A 14,077-nucleotide genomic window follows, 5' to 3' on the forward strand; every position below is an offset into this window, starting at 1 on the left:
GCCACCAAGCCCAGATTTGCATGAGTTCTCTTATTAGGGGTCTAGGAATATTTAAAATTCACCCAGTACCACACACTGAGCACATTCAAGGCAAGTGCTATAGAGGAAAGACCTTGGCCGACTGTCGACTGTGGAAGCATTTGAGGTTTAAGAATGTTGCCCTGGAAGCCAAGAGTGTTTATTCCACCCAGGAGCTAAGCAACTACCTACAAAATGTCTGCGCAGAGCCTTTACAACCATGGGTGGAAGGTAAGGCAGCGAGGCCTCAACTTCAAGCTGGTCACCTGTGCTCCGGTTGTCAGTCACTGCACTGGAGAACCGTGGCCTGCTGCTGCCACCTCCTGTGACTGTGTTCCACCAGTGAGCCTGGTCACTCCATTGCCTCTGCAGCCTCCTCCCCAGCACTGTCCGAAAGCTCTTCAACCGACTCTCTGTCCAGCAGACAGCTTCTTGAGACAGACTTCTTAATGGCTTCCCGCTCTCCTGCGGCAAAGGAAGATGCCCTTGGCATCATGTCACCCCCTGAGCCTCCGTCACTGCTGCACTGGCCTGGCATTGCTTACCTTCATCGGTGTAGTTCTGCAACAAGACCAACAGCTGTCTCCTGTTGTACTGAATCAGGAACTTCTGACAGGTTCTAATGGTACCTGGCACAGGAGAGAGCCTTCGTGGACAACAGCTTGTGGAAACCGTTACTATCTTTCTGGGGATGGGTGGTGGGAGGAACATCTTGTTCTCACTGGAGAGCAGGAAGACCCACCCACCTGGCAACTGCTCTGAACCTGTTACTCCCTGACAACAGCCACCACACATACCTCCCACATGTAATGTGTTGAAGAAGCACGAGTAACGGTGTCCTTTGTTCTCCAAACACGTGATGAAAGGAAGAGCTGACCACACGAGCTGGTAGAAATCCTTTCGGCATCGAAGCAGCACTACTCCAGTGTAAGCATTGAGGTATCTAACTACAGGAGGAAAGGGAAATTGGAGACAACCCCCACCCCATTCAGAGTTTTAAAAAACAAAACAAAACAAAAAACCCTATCATAGGCAAATGTCACATGGGAGGACCCATCACAGTAAAGATTTTAATCTTGTGGTGTTTTGCTTTTGCATGTATGTATTTGCACATGTGTGCCTGGTGTCATCCTCTGGAACCGTAGTTGCCAATTATTTCAGATACTTAAGAGCTCCCTGTGCTGGGAATGGAATCCAGGCTCTCTGAAAGACCAGCAGGCGCTCTTAATCACTGAGCGCTCTGTCCAGCACCACCTAACAAACACTTTGTTTTTGTTGTCTGTCTGCTTCTAGTTATGCCATCCTGACTGGCCTGGAACCTGCCTCTGCTCCCTGGGGACGATGCTAGGGTAAAAGCATGGGGCACGGTGCCCAGCTTGAAAAGGGAAAACTTCCACTATCAGGTAGTCGCTAGTCATTCGCGTCAATGAATGGAAAGGGCAGGTCTATCGTTATTAAAATCCTAGCCGGGAAGACACCTGTCATAACAACGGGGTTCTGTAGACCCCCCTTCCGGTAGTCTCACCCAAACAAGAAAGCTTTGTGGTTTTCTGTAGGTTTGACTCTACATAATTCAAGTGTGCCTGCGGTAGAAGGAGCGAAGTTAAGTGACATTCGGGAAAAAAACAGGCTTTCATCCCGCGTTTCCATGGGAATTACTGTGTAGTCTGTTCGCCGTCAGAGGCCGTTGAAACTTTAAAGGGTAATTTTGACATTTTAAAACGTGGTAACGTAACCTGTCAAAATTCCTCTTAGGAATTCTACGTGGCTACCTTCACTTAGCCTATTGAATTCAACACCACCACCCCCAACTAAATCGGGCAGTAACTCCCTCTGGCACACACCCGGGCTGGGTATTGAACTTTTTGCCTCGTCCCATCGCGTAACCGGCATTTTCTGCTCTGTTCTGGACTCGCCGCACTCTTGCTTTTCTAGAACCCTCCGCTCTCGTACAAAACGCGGCACATGGCCCGGGCCTTCCCCCGCAAAGCGCGCCCCGCACCCCACCTGCGGCGCCCTCGCACCTGCAAAGCCCACGGAGCAGGCGGCGGCGCCGAAGGCCCCGTGCACCCGGGCGATCGTGTCCCGGACGAGCCCGCCCAGCACGCGGTCGTCCAGGCTCAGGCGGCAGCGCGGGTCCTCGGACACCAGCTCGCACAGAAGGTACCTGCGGGGGACGGCGGGGTGAGCGCGGCACGCGGGGAAGGCGCGGGGAACGCACACGGAGGGCGCTGCTTACCTGTGCTTGAACCGCACCATGGCGTCCGCGCCGGATGCGGGAGGAGGGCGGGACTAGGCTCCAACAGGCCGAGAGCCCTGTCAATCTCCACGCTCCGCCTCTCGCGGCGAGCGTAAGAGCGCATGCGCCCGCCTCAGGCAGGCGCTGGGGATTTTGCGCTCAAGTTCTGTGTGTACTTTGGGTCGTCCAGTGAACGTTTGCGGACATCCTTGCACTTAAAGCCCGAGAGTGTCACGGGAATTGGGACCTGAAAAAAACCAGGACAGAAGTTTTACCATACACCCAAATACGCTAATTCTTTGAGAGGATTTTGACAGTTTTGTGGAGGTGAGTTTTGTCAAGTGGTTTGCAAAAACAATATAGTACCCTTCCTCTCTTCTTTGTCTTCTTTTCCACAAGCTAACCCCAGACTGTGTAACCAAGAACGACCCGGAACTTCTGTAGCCCTGCCTTTTCCTACCAAGCGCTAGAATTACCAATGCACTCCACTACACCCAGCCCTCTTTGTTGAGAATAGAGAATTAGGTTTTTTAATGCGTTTTTTTAACCCATTAATTTCAATATCTTTGTGTAATTGTTGTTGTTGTTGTTGTTGGGGCTTTGTTACAGGGTTTCTTTCTGTAGCCCTGGGTGTCCTGGAACCAGCTCGGTAGACTAGGCTGGCCGGGAGATCTGCCTGCCTCAGCCTCCCAAGGGCTGGGACTACAGGCGTGTACCACAGACGTGTACCACCGTACGCGGTACACTTCACTGATCTCTACATTAAGCGCATATTCTTTTTTTTTTTTTTTTGGTTCTTTTTTTCGGAGCTGGGGACCGAACCCAGGGCCTTGCGCTTCCTAGGTAAGCACTCTACCACTGAGCTAAATCCCCAGCCCCTTAAGCGCATATTCTTAATGATGCGACTGAATAATGTGGATTTGTGCGACCAGCGCCCTATTAAGATGTAGATAAGGGGTTGGGGATTTAGCTCAGCGGTAGAGTGCTTGCCTAGCAAGCGCAAGGCCCTGGGTTCGATCCCCAGCTCCGAAAAAAAGAAAAAAAAAAGATGTAGATAAGCTTCAGGGCTCCCTGAATTCCCAGGCCCTTGGCAAAGCCTTTAGTGAGAAGGAGCCATCATTCCCATTTCTGTAGAGATAGGTTTTGCAAGGTCGAGGCCTGGACATATATATTTTGCAGCATACCTGCACCATGCAACATGCCTGTAAGTCTGCTGCTTCACTCTCTTTTCCTGTCGCCGGTGCTGCTACAGACATTCCTCGTGCACACAGTATTGCCATGTTTAAATGCGCCACTAAGGCGGTCAGGATCGATAGACCTCATATAGATTGTCTACAGATTTTCTTGTTATCCTGGGTTTCTTGGGGCCAGGCTTTGTTGTAGCAGGGTAGTTTTTAAGAATTGGACTTATTTTATCTGCTGTAGAAATGTAGATGTGTGTATTCGCCACCGCTGGAAGGTGGAGATCAAACTCCGGTGGTCAAACTTGGCTGCCAGTGCTCTCACCTCTTAATTTTATTTATTTTATGTATGTGAGTGCACTGTCGCTGCCTTCAGACACACCAGAAAAGGACATAGGATTCCATTACAGATGGTTGTGAGCCACCATGTGGGTGCTGGGAATTGAACTCAGGACCTCTGGAAGAGCAGCCAGTGCTCTTAACCGCTGAGCCATATCTTCAGCCCCAAGACTTATTTCATAGCTGACTATCTGCAAGATCCGAGATCTCAGTCTTCTCCTGGCCCAAAACAGCTTTCGGGGACCACAGATCTCCATTGCCCACCACCAGAGTCCTCCTAGACCGGTAGGGGGTGCCAGAGGCCCACGGTGTGCCGGAGCTCGCCACGCTCCCGCTTCCCTAAAAATAGTATCAGTCTCTGGATCCTAATCCTGCGCCCATTTTATAGATACGGTACAGGTTCAGAATTTAACCCTGCAAGCATTTGCCTCCAAAGTCCCAGCTCCGGTCCACTCCAGTGCTCACTTGCCTACCTTGGAGTAACGTAGCCACAGCCGTGGGTTCAGATCTCCTGTCCTGTACTCTGGTCCGGTGCTGTCAGGGACGACACCGCGTCTCTAGAGCTCAGCTTTCCCTTTTAGTTCCGATTATTAGGAATTATTAGGATGGTGGTGTAGGTGGAATTGCATTGGCACGGGCGGGCGAGGTGAGGGCCTAGTAAACAAACGGCGGCGAGTGGCCGCCACCCAGAGGAAGCACCCGGATCCGGGGCAGCCGGTCGGTGCGGGCCAGACGCCTCCCAGTGGGCCGGCGGCGGCTCAGCCTCTCCCGGTGGTAATTAGCCCCCGCCCTCGGCTCCGCCAGCCTCTAATTACAGGTCTCCTAATGAGGCCGGCGGCTGTTTGCAATCACCCGGGTCCCCGCCGCGCGGGGGCGGGAGCCGTGGGCCGGCGTCAGGCGGAGGAAGGGGCTGAGGCTTAGAGAGGCGGACGCACGCACGCAGGCAGGCAGGCAGGCATGACTCACACGGGGATGGAGCCTAATCCCCGCTGAGCCCAAACCCGTTCGCCGCGGCCGAGCCCATTCTTCACCCACCGCCCGCATCCTGGGGTGGTGTCGCTTACTAACTATTATTACCGTGGGTCTGGAAAAACCAGGTCAGATGGTCAGATGTGCGTGGGTCAGGGTGAGTGGAGCTTGGGTTCCCTCCTCTTCGGGTTTGCCATTCTCCACTCAAAAGCTGGCCCTTGGGTCAAACACAGAACCAAAAGGTTAGCTCCGGCAAAGCCTTCTAAAAAAAACCTATTCACGGGGTTGGGGATTTAGCTCAGTGGTAGAGCGCTTGCCTAGCAAGCGCAAGGCCCTGGGTTCGGTCCCCAGCTCCGAAAAATAGAAAAAAAAAAAAAAAAAAAACTATTCACTCAACTGCCATCAGACTAGAAGTTTGGATAACGCCTTAGGAAAGCTTGGGGTAGTTGCTAAAATGGTCAATTAGGGCTCAGGTGAGATGGTGGGGAAGGAGGCTTGCCGGCAAGCCTGAAGATCTGCGTTGGATCTCAGAGACTGGCATAGTGGATGTCCTAGAAAGTTGTCCTCTAACCTCCACCTGTGGACACGTGCCTCCTCCTACAGAAACATAATGACATGGAGGGGCCAGGGGCAGCGACAAAGGTGTGTGCACCTTCCCTGAGCCTTGGCTCACCCTTGTCTTCTTTGAGATAGGGTCTCCCTGGCTGGCCTGAGCAGCACTGTGTAGATCCTGTTATCCTGAAACTCACAGAGGTCCTCCCCTCTCTGCCTCCCGAGGGCCGGAATGAGAGGCATGAAGTACTAAGCTACTAGGCCCGGCTTTCGGGTGCTTTTATTTTGAGGTGCTGGGGGATGTGTTGTGGGTGCTTGGGCAAGTGCTCTGCTGCCAAGGGACACCCCCAGCCCTGATGTTTTCCCAGGCACGTTGGCATCCGGGGAGTCTCTTTTAGAGTCTAGATGCTGCAGCCACGCGGGATTCTGGCCCAGGACGCTTGAACCTGCTTGGTAGTTTTCCCAGCAACCACTGCTCTGTGCCTCTAACTGTATCCTTAAGACTATTAACTAGTTTTTTTCTTGGTTTTTTGTTTTTTAATTTAAAAAATGTTTATTTGCGTCGGCGTTCCTTCTCCAGGTGAGTGAGTGTGAGAATCTCTAGAGCTGAAATTCCAGACAGTTGGGAGCCGCCATGTGAATGCTGGGATTTAATTCGGGTCCTCTGGAAGAGCAGCCAATGCTCTTAACCGCTGAGCCATCTCTCCAGCCCCGTTTGGGAATGGAGACAATTTAAGTAAAGTCGAAGTTTCTATTTGCTTGGCCAGGGGCCTGGAGAGCCACTGTATGGAGAAGGCTAGAGCACATTTCCTTCCTGAACGTCCTCCGCATCTTGTTGCCTAGTTCTCTCAGCCTGGGGACATCTTTCCTGGCTTTGGGCAACGTTCATTCCTCAAATAAATGAGGTCCCAAGTGCAGCAATCTTTGCTTTAGTGCTTCTTCTGCACCTGGACTTTATATAAGCCACAGAGGGTTTTTGTTTGGTTGGGGTGTGTGTGGTGTGTGTGTGTGTGTTTGCTCTCTTGTCTACAGATGTACCACATGCATGCAGTACCTGTGGAGGCCATAAGAGGGCGTGAGTTCCCATGGAACTGGAGTTAGAGATGGCTGTCAGCCACCACAGGGACAGAACCAGGATCCTCTAGACCAGCAGCTGGCATTCTTAACCACTGAGCAGTCTCTCCAACCCCCATACAATGATTGTTATCTACATTCCTTTCTCCCAGGACAAAGTGAACAAAAATGACCTTTATTTGACCTGGCAAAAGGCACCTCAGAGTCTCTTAGAAAGACTCGGTCTGTGTGTGTGCGTGTGCGCATGTGCATCTAACCATCAGAACACCTTATAAGGTGTGTAGTTGATATTTCTCCTCTTTTACGAACATTTGCTTGTTCAGCTGCACACAGGCAAGGGCTCAGGAGTAGCATTTGGACCAGGTGGAGGGGTTTTTTTGTTTTGGGTTTTGTTGTTGTTTTAAGGGAGCAGTTGGGACAAGGTCCTGGGTGGCCTCAATCTCACAGAGACCTGCCTGCCTCAACTTCTCCAATCAGTCCTGGGATCAAAGGCCTGTACCGACACCCCCGACTTCAGATAGTGTATTCGCTACAATCCACATAGCTTTCTTGTCTTTATTTGCATGGGAAATTTCCAGAAGGTGACACAAGAAAGCTGTCGATGATAGCTGTCTCTGGGGAGAGAAATTAGAAGTGTTAAGTAGGAAGAGAGATTCACTTTTTATCCTGTGACTTTTTTTTTTTTTTTTTTTAGACAGTCTCCTGTAGCCCAGGCTGTCCTTGAATTTTCTGTGCAGCCAGGATGGTGTGGAGCCCTGACCATCCTGCCTTACCTGAGTGGAAGGATCACCGTGTATGTAGCACTGTACTTTGTTTTATGTGGTGCTGGGGATTGAACCCAGGCTTCCTGCACACTAGTCAAGAACTCTGCATCCTTCTCAGTCACCCCTGACTCCCCCTTAGCTGGGAACAGGGTCTCACAGGGAGTGGTAGCTCAGGCTAGCCTACAACTCTCGTTTTAATACAATATCTCAATGGCATAAACCAGGCTGGTCAGGAATGCCTCAGACTTGGGGTGATTACTCTGCTTCTCCCTAGGATTACAGAAAGGAGCCTTATGTTCAACTGCCATGTGGCCTTCTGTAGCAATTCCTTTGATCTCCCCCTCCCCATTCCTATGTTGAAATCCTAACTTCATCATGATATGAGGAGAGGGGGCGCTTTGAAGGTGACTTGGAAATAGGTTAGGAGACTGAGATCCTCATGAATGGAAACAGTTCCCCTATGAGAGGGACCCTAGAAATATCTCTCACCCTTCCTGCCATGTGGGGACACCCCCAAGAAGACAGCTGTATACAAACCAGGAAGCAGGCCCTAATCAGACATCAACTGTGGGCTTTGCCAGATTGTGAACAATAAAAAAAAAAAAAAAATGTTCATTGTTTAAGCCACGCGGTGGTGTTTTGTTACAACACTGAACAGATGACTGGACACGTGTATGTATAGGCTAGTTTCATAATTCAAAGAAGTTCCTGGACCCCGTCTCCCAAAGTATATTATTACTAATGTTCACCTCAGCTGAGGAAATAAAGCAAGAGCCCTCTGAGGTGATGTGGCCGTTTTGGCAAAAGAAATGCTGAAATTATCGATGATCCAATACATGATGCTGGTTCCTTTCCCCGAGTCTCAGTTTCTTCTTGGAGATGATCAGGCTCCTTCTATAGGTCCTGAGAGGGCGCCTGACTCACGAGAGCATCTTCCCCACGTGTAAGCTCAGAGTAACCTCTGAGGCCTTCAGGTCTCACCCGGCTACTCCAGGAGGCCCGTCACACTGCGCTCCGAACTCCAGTAAAAGTTCCCTGGAATCTGTCCCCTCTGGTTATCCCAGCGTGACGGCTGTGTTCAGAGGGGGTCCCTCACCTCAGCTGGAGAAAGTGGCAGAGCCTGGGGTGGCCAACATTCAGGGCAAGTCTGTGACGGACAGACAGCCTCCTAGTTCGGGATGTTCCCAGCGACTTCCCACCGCTCACGCTTAGAGGGAGAAGGGTCTCAAAATAGCTGTTGCTTCCCCAGCCCGGCGCTAGGCCAAAGACAGGAATAGACGTCTGGGGGTGGCTGCCTCAGCCTCCCTCGGGGCCTTTGGGGGCTGGGAATAGGCAGAGGCTAGACCCCGCCCCTAGCGTGGCACGTAGGAGGTGTAGGGAATAGTCTACACGTGGTAACCTGTCTGTGACGGTCCAGTCACCAGTGTTCCCCAGTCCGAATTGGTCAGTCACAAGCGTCAGCCAGACAGTGGCCAGGGCTTGGTTGGTTGGAGGGGTCTGACGTGCCCTTGATCGGTGCCTCGGGCCGTAATCAAGCACACAGTTCCCATGTGACTGGGAACCAGAGTCACATGATGGAAGTCACGTGGTCAGGCAGAGGCCGGAACAACAGGTGAGGTAGACTGGGGCTTCAGAGATGTGGAATGCAGGATAAAAGGCTGAGAACGCAGCCCACCTGGTCTACAGCCAGCCTCCGCATCCCCCACAACTTGCTCTTGGGCCTCAATTCCTGGCCTATAAAATGGGCACAATAAGCTGGATGTGGTAATGGATGCCTTTATTCCCAGCACATGAGAAGATGAGGCAGGAGGATTGTGGTGTTTCAAGCTAACCTGGGCGATGTAGCAAGATCCTATCCCCTCCATACCAAGTAATAATTAAAATATTGAGCACAGTAAATACCTACCTCCCATCCTGGTTATGATGGTCGGACAAGTTGACCCTTCAGTGAATATTATTTGTTAATTTTAAGATTTGTTTAGACATCGTGTGCTCTATCTGCATGTATACCTGCAGGCCAGAAGAGGGCGCCAGATCCCATTACAGATGGATGTGAGCCACCATGTGGTTGCTGGGAATTGAACTCTGGACCTCTGGACCTCTGGAAGAGCAGCCAGTGCTCTTAACCGCCGAGCCATCCCTCCAGCCCCATGACTGTTGCTTTCTTACCACCTTTTTTCAATCTTTTTTTTTTTTTTTCCGGAGCTGAGGACCTAACCCAGGGCCTTGCGCTTGCTAGGCAAGCGCTCTACCACTGAGCTAAATCCCCAACCCCCCTTTTTTCAATCTTAAGGCATTGGGTGAGCACCTACTGTGTGCTGGGTGCCATTACTAAGCCTAAATTAGGGTAGCTCACATCCTAGCTCGAGCCAATGAGGTGGAGAGCAGTAGAGGAGGGTCCCAGACATCCTGCTCTGCCTCTACCTGTGTGCCCAGGCATCCACTCACATATGTATTACAACACATACCAAAACACATCAGAAAAAAAAAAAAGCAGAAGCAACTCTGTCTTCTCTCATCTGGTCTCAGAGTGTCACTTCTGCTGTAGCCTGATCCCCAACAGAAGCAGTCTGACTGCAGGCAGGGAAAAAGAAACCTTCTTCGTTACAACTGTCCTGTGTGTATATGCGACGCGTCTGCCCAATGTCATTTGGAGAATATATATATATACACTGTATATATATAAGTACACTGTAGCTGTCTTCAGACACACCAGAAGAGGACATTGGATCCCATTACAGATGGCTGTGATCCACCATGTAGTTTACTGGGATTTGAACTCAGGACCTCTGGAAGAACAGTCAATGCTCTTAACCACTGAGCCATCTCTCCAGCCCTAACATTAACTTTTTTTTTTTTTTTTTTTTTTTTTTCGGAGCTGGGGACCGAACCCAGGGCCTTGCGCTTCCTAGGTAAGCGCTCTACCACTGAGCTAAATCCCCAGCCCCCCTAACATTAACTTTTAAAAATTATTTTTATTTTGTCAGGCAGTGGTGGTGCAGGCCTTTAATCCTAGCACTCCCGACTCCCGAGGCAGAGGCAGGAGGATCTCTGTGAGTTCAAGGCCAGTCTGGTTTACAGAATGGCTTCCAGGATAACCAGAGCTACACAGAAAGACCGTGACACGAAATATAATAATAATAATAATAATAATAATAATAATAATAATAATAATAATAATAATTAGTTGGACTGCTCTCAAGGACGACATCAGATGTTGACCTCCATAAGCAGGTGCATCCATGTGTGTGTGTGTGTGTACACACACACATACACATATGCACAGATACATAAGCATGTGCATACACTTAGTATACATACATACACATAATATTTTTAAAAAATAAATTGGGTTTGGAATGACTGCTCTGCGGTTACCAGCCCTGGCTGCTCTTTCAGAGGACCCCTACTCAATCCCCAGCACCATCAGGGCTGCTCACAATCGGCTGTAACTCCAGACCCAGGGGTCCGGTGCCCTCTTCTGGCCGCTGAGGGAACTGCAGACAGGCGAAACCTATAGGCAGATGTAGAGACTGAGGAAAACATGAGGCAGGGAACTATGAGGCACTGGGAAAATATGAGGCAGGATTGTGGAGGGCCTCATGGAGACGCTGCTAACTGAGGAAAAATCTCTGCTTCTGGAGGCAGTGAGGTGTTCCTAGGAGAAATAAAGAGGCTGTTGAAGCAGGGGGTGAGGAGAGGAGTAGAGGGTCCTAGGACAGGAGACCAAGTAGGCAGGAATAGACGCCATAAAGACTTCGGCTCCACACCTAGACATGGTAGAGCACACGTTTAATCCCAGCACCGGGGAGGCACAGAGAGAGGATCTCTGTGAATTTAAGGCCAGCCTGGGCTACACCGTGAGACCTTTTCTAAAACAGTGAACAAAGTCTTTGGCTTCAAATAAGATGAAGAACCTTTGGGAAGGCTAGGATACAGAACAGATACAACCTAGCCCAGTAAAAAGGGCAGATGCTATTCCATCCGTCCATCCATCTATCCATCCATCCACACCACTTAGAAGCCACTGCCCTGGACAGTGGCTGGACATCCCAGAGTGTCAACAACCCTAGGCAGTTGAGGGTGTTTTTTGTGCTGACTACAAAACCCAGAACAGAAACAGAAGGATTCTCAGCCTTGACCTTCCTCTTGCCCACACTTCCCTGAAGTCAGGGAGAATGGCCCCAGGCAGCTGCAGGACTCTGCACTGGGAAGGCTTTGGATACCTGAAGGTTATAAATAGCATCCCCTGTAGCGGGAAGGAATTGAGATGCTCTGTGAGTCAGTACGGCAGATCCACACACGCACGAATGCGCATACGGAGAATTAAGGGGCCACCTTCCTAGTTTCCTTTTTTTTTTTTTAACAGAGCTGGGGACTGAACCCAGGGCCTTGCGCTTGCTAGGCAAGCGCTCTACCACTGAGCTAAATCCCCAACCCCTCACCTTCCTAGTTTCAAAACATTTTTTAAATCATCCTGTGTACAGGAAGCAATCGCTCACTGCTCCCACTCTGGTCAGTCCTGGCAACCACAGATCCAATTCCTGTCTCTACGGCTTTGCTTATTTGAACGTAGCCCCGGCGTCCTCCGTGTGTGCTATGGAGATGCCACAAACTCCCAAGGTTCTGCCTGCCTCTGCCTCCTGAGTGCAGGGATCAAAGGCGAGCTCCACCCCCACGGTTTAATCATGACTGCTTCTTCATCCCGTCCATCGTCTGTAAAGGATTGGCTGTTGTGGAGAGTCCTGTGAACGACTGGTGAACGGTGGCTGTCTCAGTCCCTGTTTTCAGTTCTTTTAGAGGATGAAATTATTGCCTTAGAGCAATTCTATGTTTAGCTCGTTGAGCCAATGCCAGGCTTTTCCACAGTGTCTACACCGCCCTACACTCCACTGTCGGTGTTCGAATGCAGTGGACTGAATACGAAGATCTGAACGGCCAGCTTGATGCTCTGATGAGATGGTGTCTTAGAACCATTAGTTCTCAAGCCTCCTGGAGTAGAGTAAGTACCCAGAAGAAAAGACCTCAGTGGCTGGGAGTTGGTGGCACACGCCTTTAATCCCAGCACTCATGAGGCAGAGGCAGGCGGATCTCTGTGAGTTCCAGAACAGCCAGGGCTACAGGGAAAAACCCTGTCTCAAACCAAGACACCCCAGTGAGGCTTGAGACTCGGCTCAGTGCTTAAGGACTTCTGTTGCAGAGGGCGGGGGTTCAGTTCCCACATAGCAGCTCACAATCTATAACATCCCCTCCAGCCTCCTCAGGTCCCAGGCACACAAATGGTGCACAAAGAGGCATGTGGAAGAGCCATATACACAAAACAAGGTTTACAAAATGGCCGACACCAGGCCTGGTGTGGTGGCTCAGAGGTGCTTATTACGAAAACCTATGTAAAGATGAAAGGAGAGTACCAATTCCACAAAATTGTTCTCTGCCCTCTACAGACATGCTGTGGCATGCATACACCATCACATGTACACTCACACACACACACACCCACACACACACACACACACACACACACACACACACACACACCATTAGTAGTATTAGCTTTTTATTTTATTTATTTAAGACTGGGTTTCTCTGTGTAGTCCTGGCTGTCCTGGATTCTGTAGACCAGGCTGGCCTAGAACTCAGAGATCTTCCTGCCTCTGTCCCCAGAGTGTTGTCCCCACTGTTGCCACCATGTCCAGACACCCCCCCCCCCACACACACACACCTTTTGAGATTTATTTATGTACACTGTAGCTGTCTTCAGACACCAGAAGAGGGCATCAGGTCCCATTACAGATGGTTGTGAGCCACCATGTGGTTGCTGGGATTTGAACTCAGGACCTCTGGAAGAGCAGTCAGTGCTCCTAACCGCTGAGCCATCTCTCCAGCCCTCATTTTTCTTTTTTCCTTTTTTTTTTTTAAGGGGTGCCTGTCCTGACTAGTTTTTGTTTGTTGTGTTTTTTTTTTTCTTTTTTTCGGAGCTGGGGACCGAACCCAGGGCCTTGCGCTTGCTAGGTAAGCGCTCTACCACTGAGCTAAATCCCCAGCCCCGTTGTGTTTTTTTTTTAACTTGATACAGACTATAGTCATCTAGGAAGAGGGAACCTGAGATGAGAAAATGTTCCTATCAGAGCGTCCTGAGGGCAATTTTCTTAATGAAAGATTGATGGAGAGGGTTCCACCCATCGCGGACGGGGCTATCCCTAGACTAGCAGTCCTGGGATCCATAGGAAAACTGGCTGAGTAAGCCATGGGAAGCAAGCCAGTAAGCATCCCCCTTCATAGCCCCTGCATCAGCTCCTGCCTCCAGGCTCCTGCCCTGACTTCCCTGCATCATGGGCTCTAAACTGTAAGAGGAAACAATCCTTTTTTCCCTCAGGTTGCTTTGAGTCATGGTGCTTTACCGCCGCAGTAGAAACCCTGACTAACTCAGGGCACCAGAGAGATCTCCTATTGTCTCCGTACCTGTGAGGAGGCCACAGTGAAAGACAGTGGTCTGTGTCATTAGCCGGCCCTTACCAGAACTGGCTGAGCCAACCCCTTCACCTCAGGCTTCCGGCTTCCAGAACTAGCAGTCTATGCCCATGGTTTAGAGCTCCGCCCCGCAGTCCACGGTGATTGGATGCAGCCGTCCTAATTGACTAAGATGGCAGCCGGTCCCATTCTCCCCACTCCCTGACAGCCTTATGTACCACCCTGCTCCCTACTTTTGAAGTTTTGAGACTAATCGGCAATAATATTCAGCTGTTTTTTCTCTGTTTTTCTATTTTTTATTTTTTCGGAGCTGGGGACCGAACCCAGGGCCTTGCGGTTGCTAGGCAAGCGCTCTACCACTGAGCTAAATCCCCAACCCCAATTCAACTGTTTTTTGAACATTTTATTTATCTGCGTTCGGGTGCATCTGTGTCTTGGGGAGGGAGGGCTCGTATGGCATTGCGTGCATG

General features: G+C 50.4%; 2 protein-coding genes across 4 annotated transcripts in view; one reads left to right on the plus strand and one right to left on the minus strand.

Annotated features, from left to right (window-relative positions):
• Window positions 1-120: 120 nt before the first annotated feature.
• Window positions 121-8,448, minus strand: Pop5 (POP5 homolog, ribonuclease P/MRP subunit). 3 transcript variants are annotated; one of them, XM_017598249.3, is made up of 7 exons: window positions 8,233-8,448; window positions 4,855-4,963; window positions 2,258-2,504; window positions 2,043-2,185; window positions 816-965; window positions 564-647; window positions 157-483 (listed from the first exon to the last, which is right to left on the minus strand). In XM_017598249.3, the coding sequence occupies exons 3-7, from the start codon at window positions 2,275-2,277 to the stop codon at window positions 371-373; spliced, it is 510 nt and encodes a 169-aa protein (XP_017453738.1). In that variant the 5' UTR covers window positions 2,278-2,504; window positions 4,855-4,963; window positions 8,233-8,448; the 3' UTR covers window positions 157-370. The 3 variants fall into 3 exon arrangements, with proteins under 3 accessions (NP_001099222.2, XP_017453738.1, XP_063127091.1); XM_063271021.1 differs by having other exon boundaries at window positions 7,886-8,448; NM_001105752.2 differs by lacking the exons at window positions 4,855-4,963; window positions 8,233-8,448 and adding an exon at window positions 4,251-4,702 and having other exon boundaries at window positions 121-483.
• Window positions 8,449-8,583: 135 nt separating this feature from the next.
• Window positions 8,584-14,077, plus strand: part of Cabp1 (calcium binding protein 1) — a 63,701-nt gene continuing 58,207 nt past the window's right edge. The window contains exons 1-2 of the mRNA XM_039089041.2: window positions 8,584-8,748; window positions 12,006-12,138. Coding sequence (XP_038944969.1) covers window positions 8,708-8,748; window positions 12,006-12,138 — 174 coding nt within the window. The 5' untranslated portion in view covers window positions 8,584-8,707. The remainder of the gene's footprint in view (window positions 8,749-12,005; window positions 12,139-14,077) is intronic.

Source organism: Rattus norvegicus, chromosome 12 (assembly GCF_036323735.1).
Source record: "Rattus norvegicus strain BN/NHsdMcwi chromosome 12, GRCr8, whole genome shotgun sequence".
Lineage (NCBI taxonomy): Eukaryota > Metazoa > Chordata > Mammalia > Rodentia > Muridae > Rattus > Rattus norvegicus.

What these genes read in the sequence shown, in the direction of transcription:
- Pop5 (NM_001105752.2), bottom strand. Translation starts at nt 2,277, where the DNA reads ATGGTGCGGTTCAAGCACAG. An exon ending in ATGGTGCGGTTCAAGCACAG is followed by an intron (nt 2,186 to 2,257) that starts GTAAGCAGCGCC and finishes CGTCCCCCGCAG; the next exon opens with GTACCTTCTGTGCGAGCTGG. An exon ending in CTGCTCCGTGGGCTTTGCAG is followed by an intron (nt 966 to 2,042) that starts GTGCGAGGGCGC and finishes TTCCTCCTGTAG; the next exon opens with TTAGATACCTCAATGCTTAC.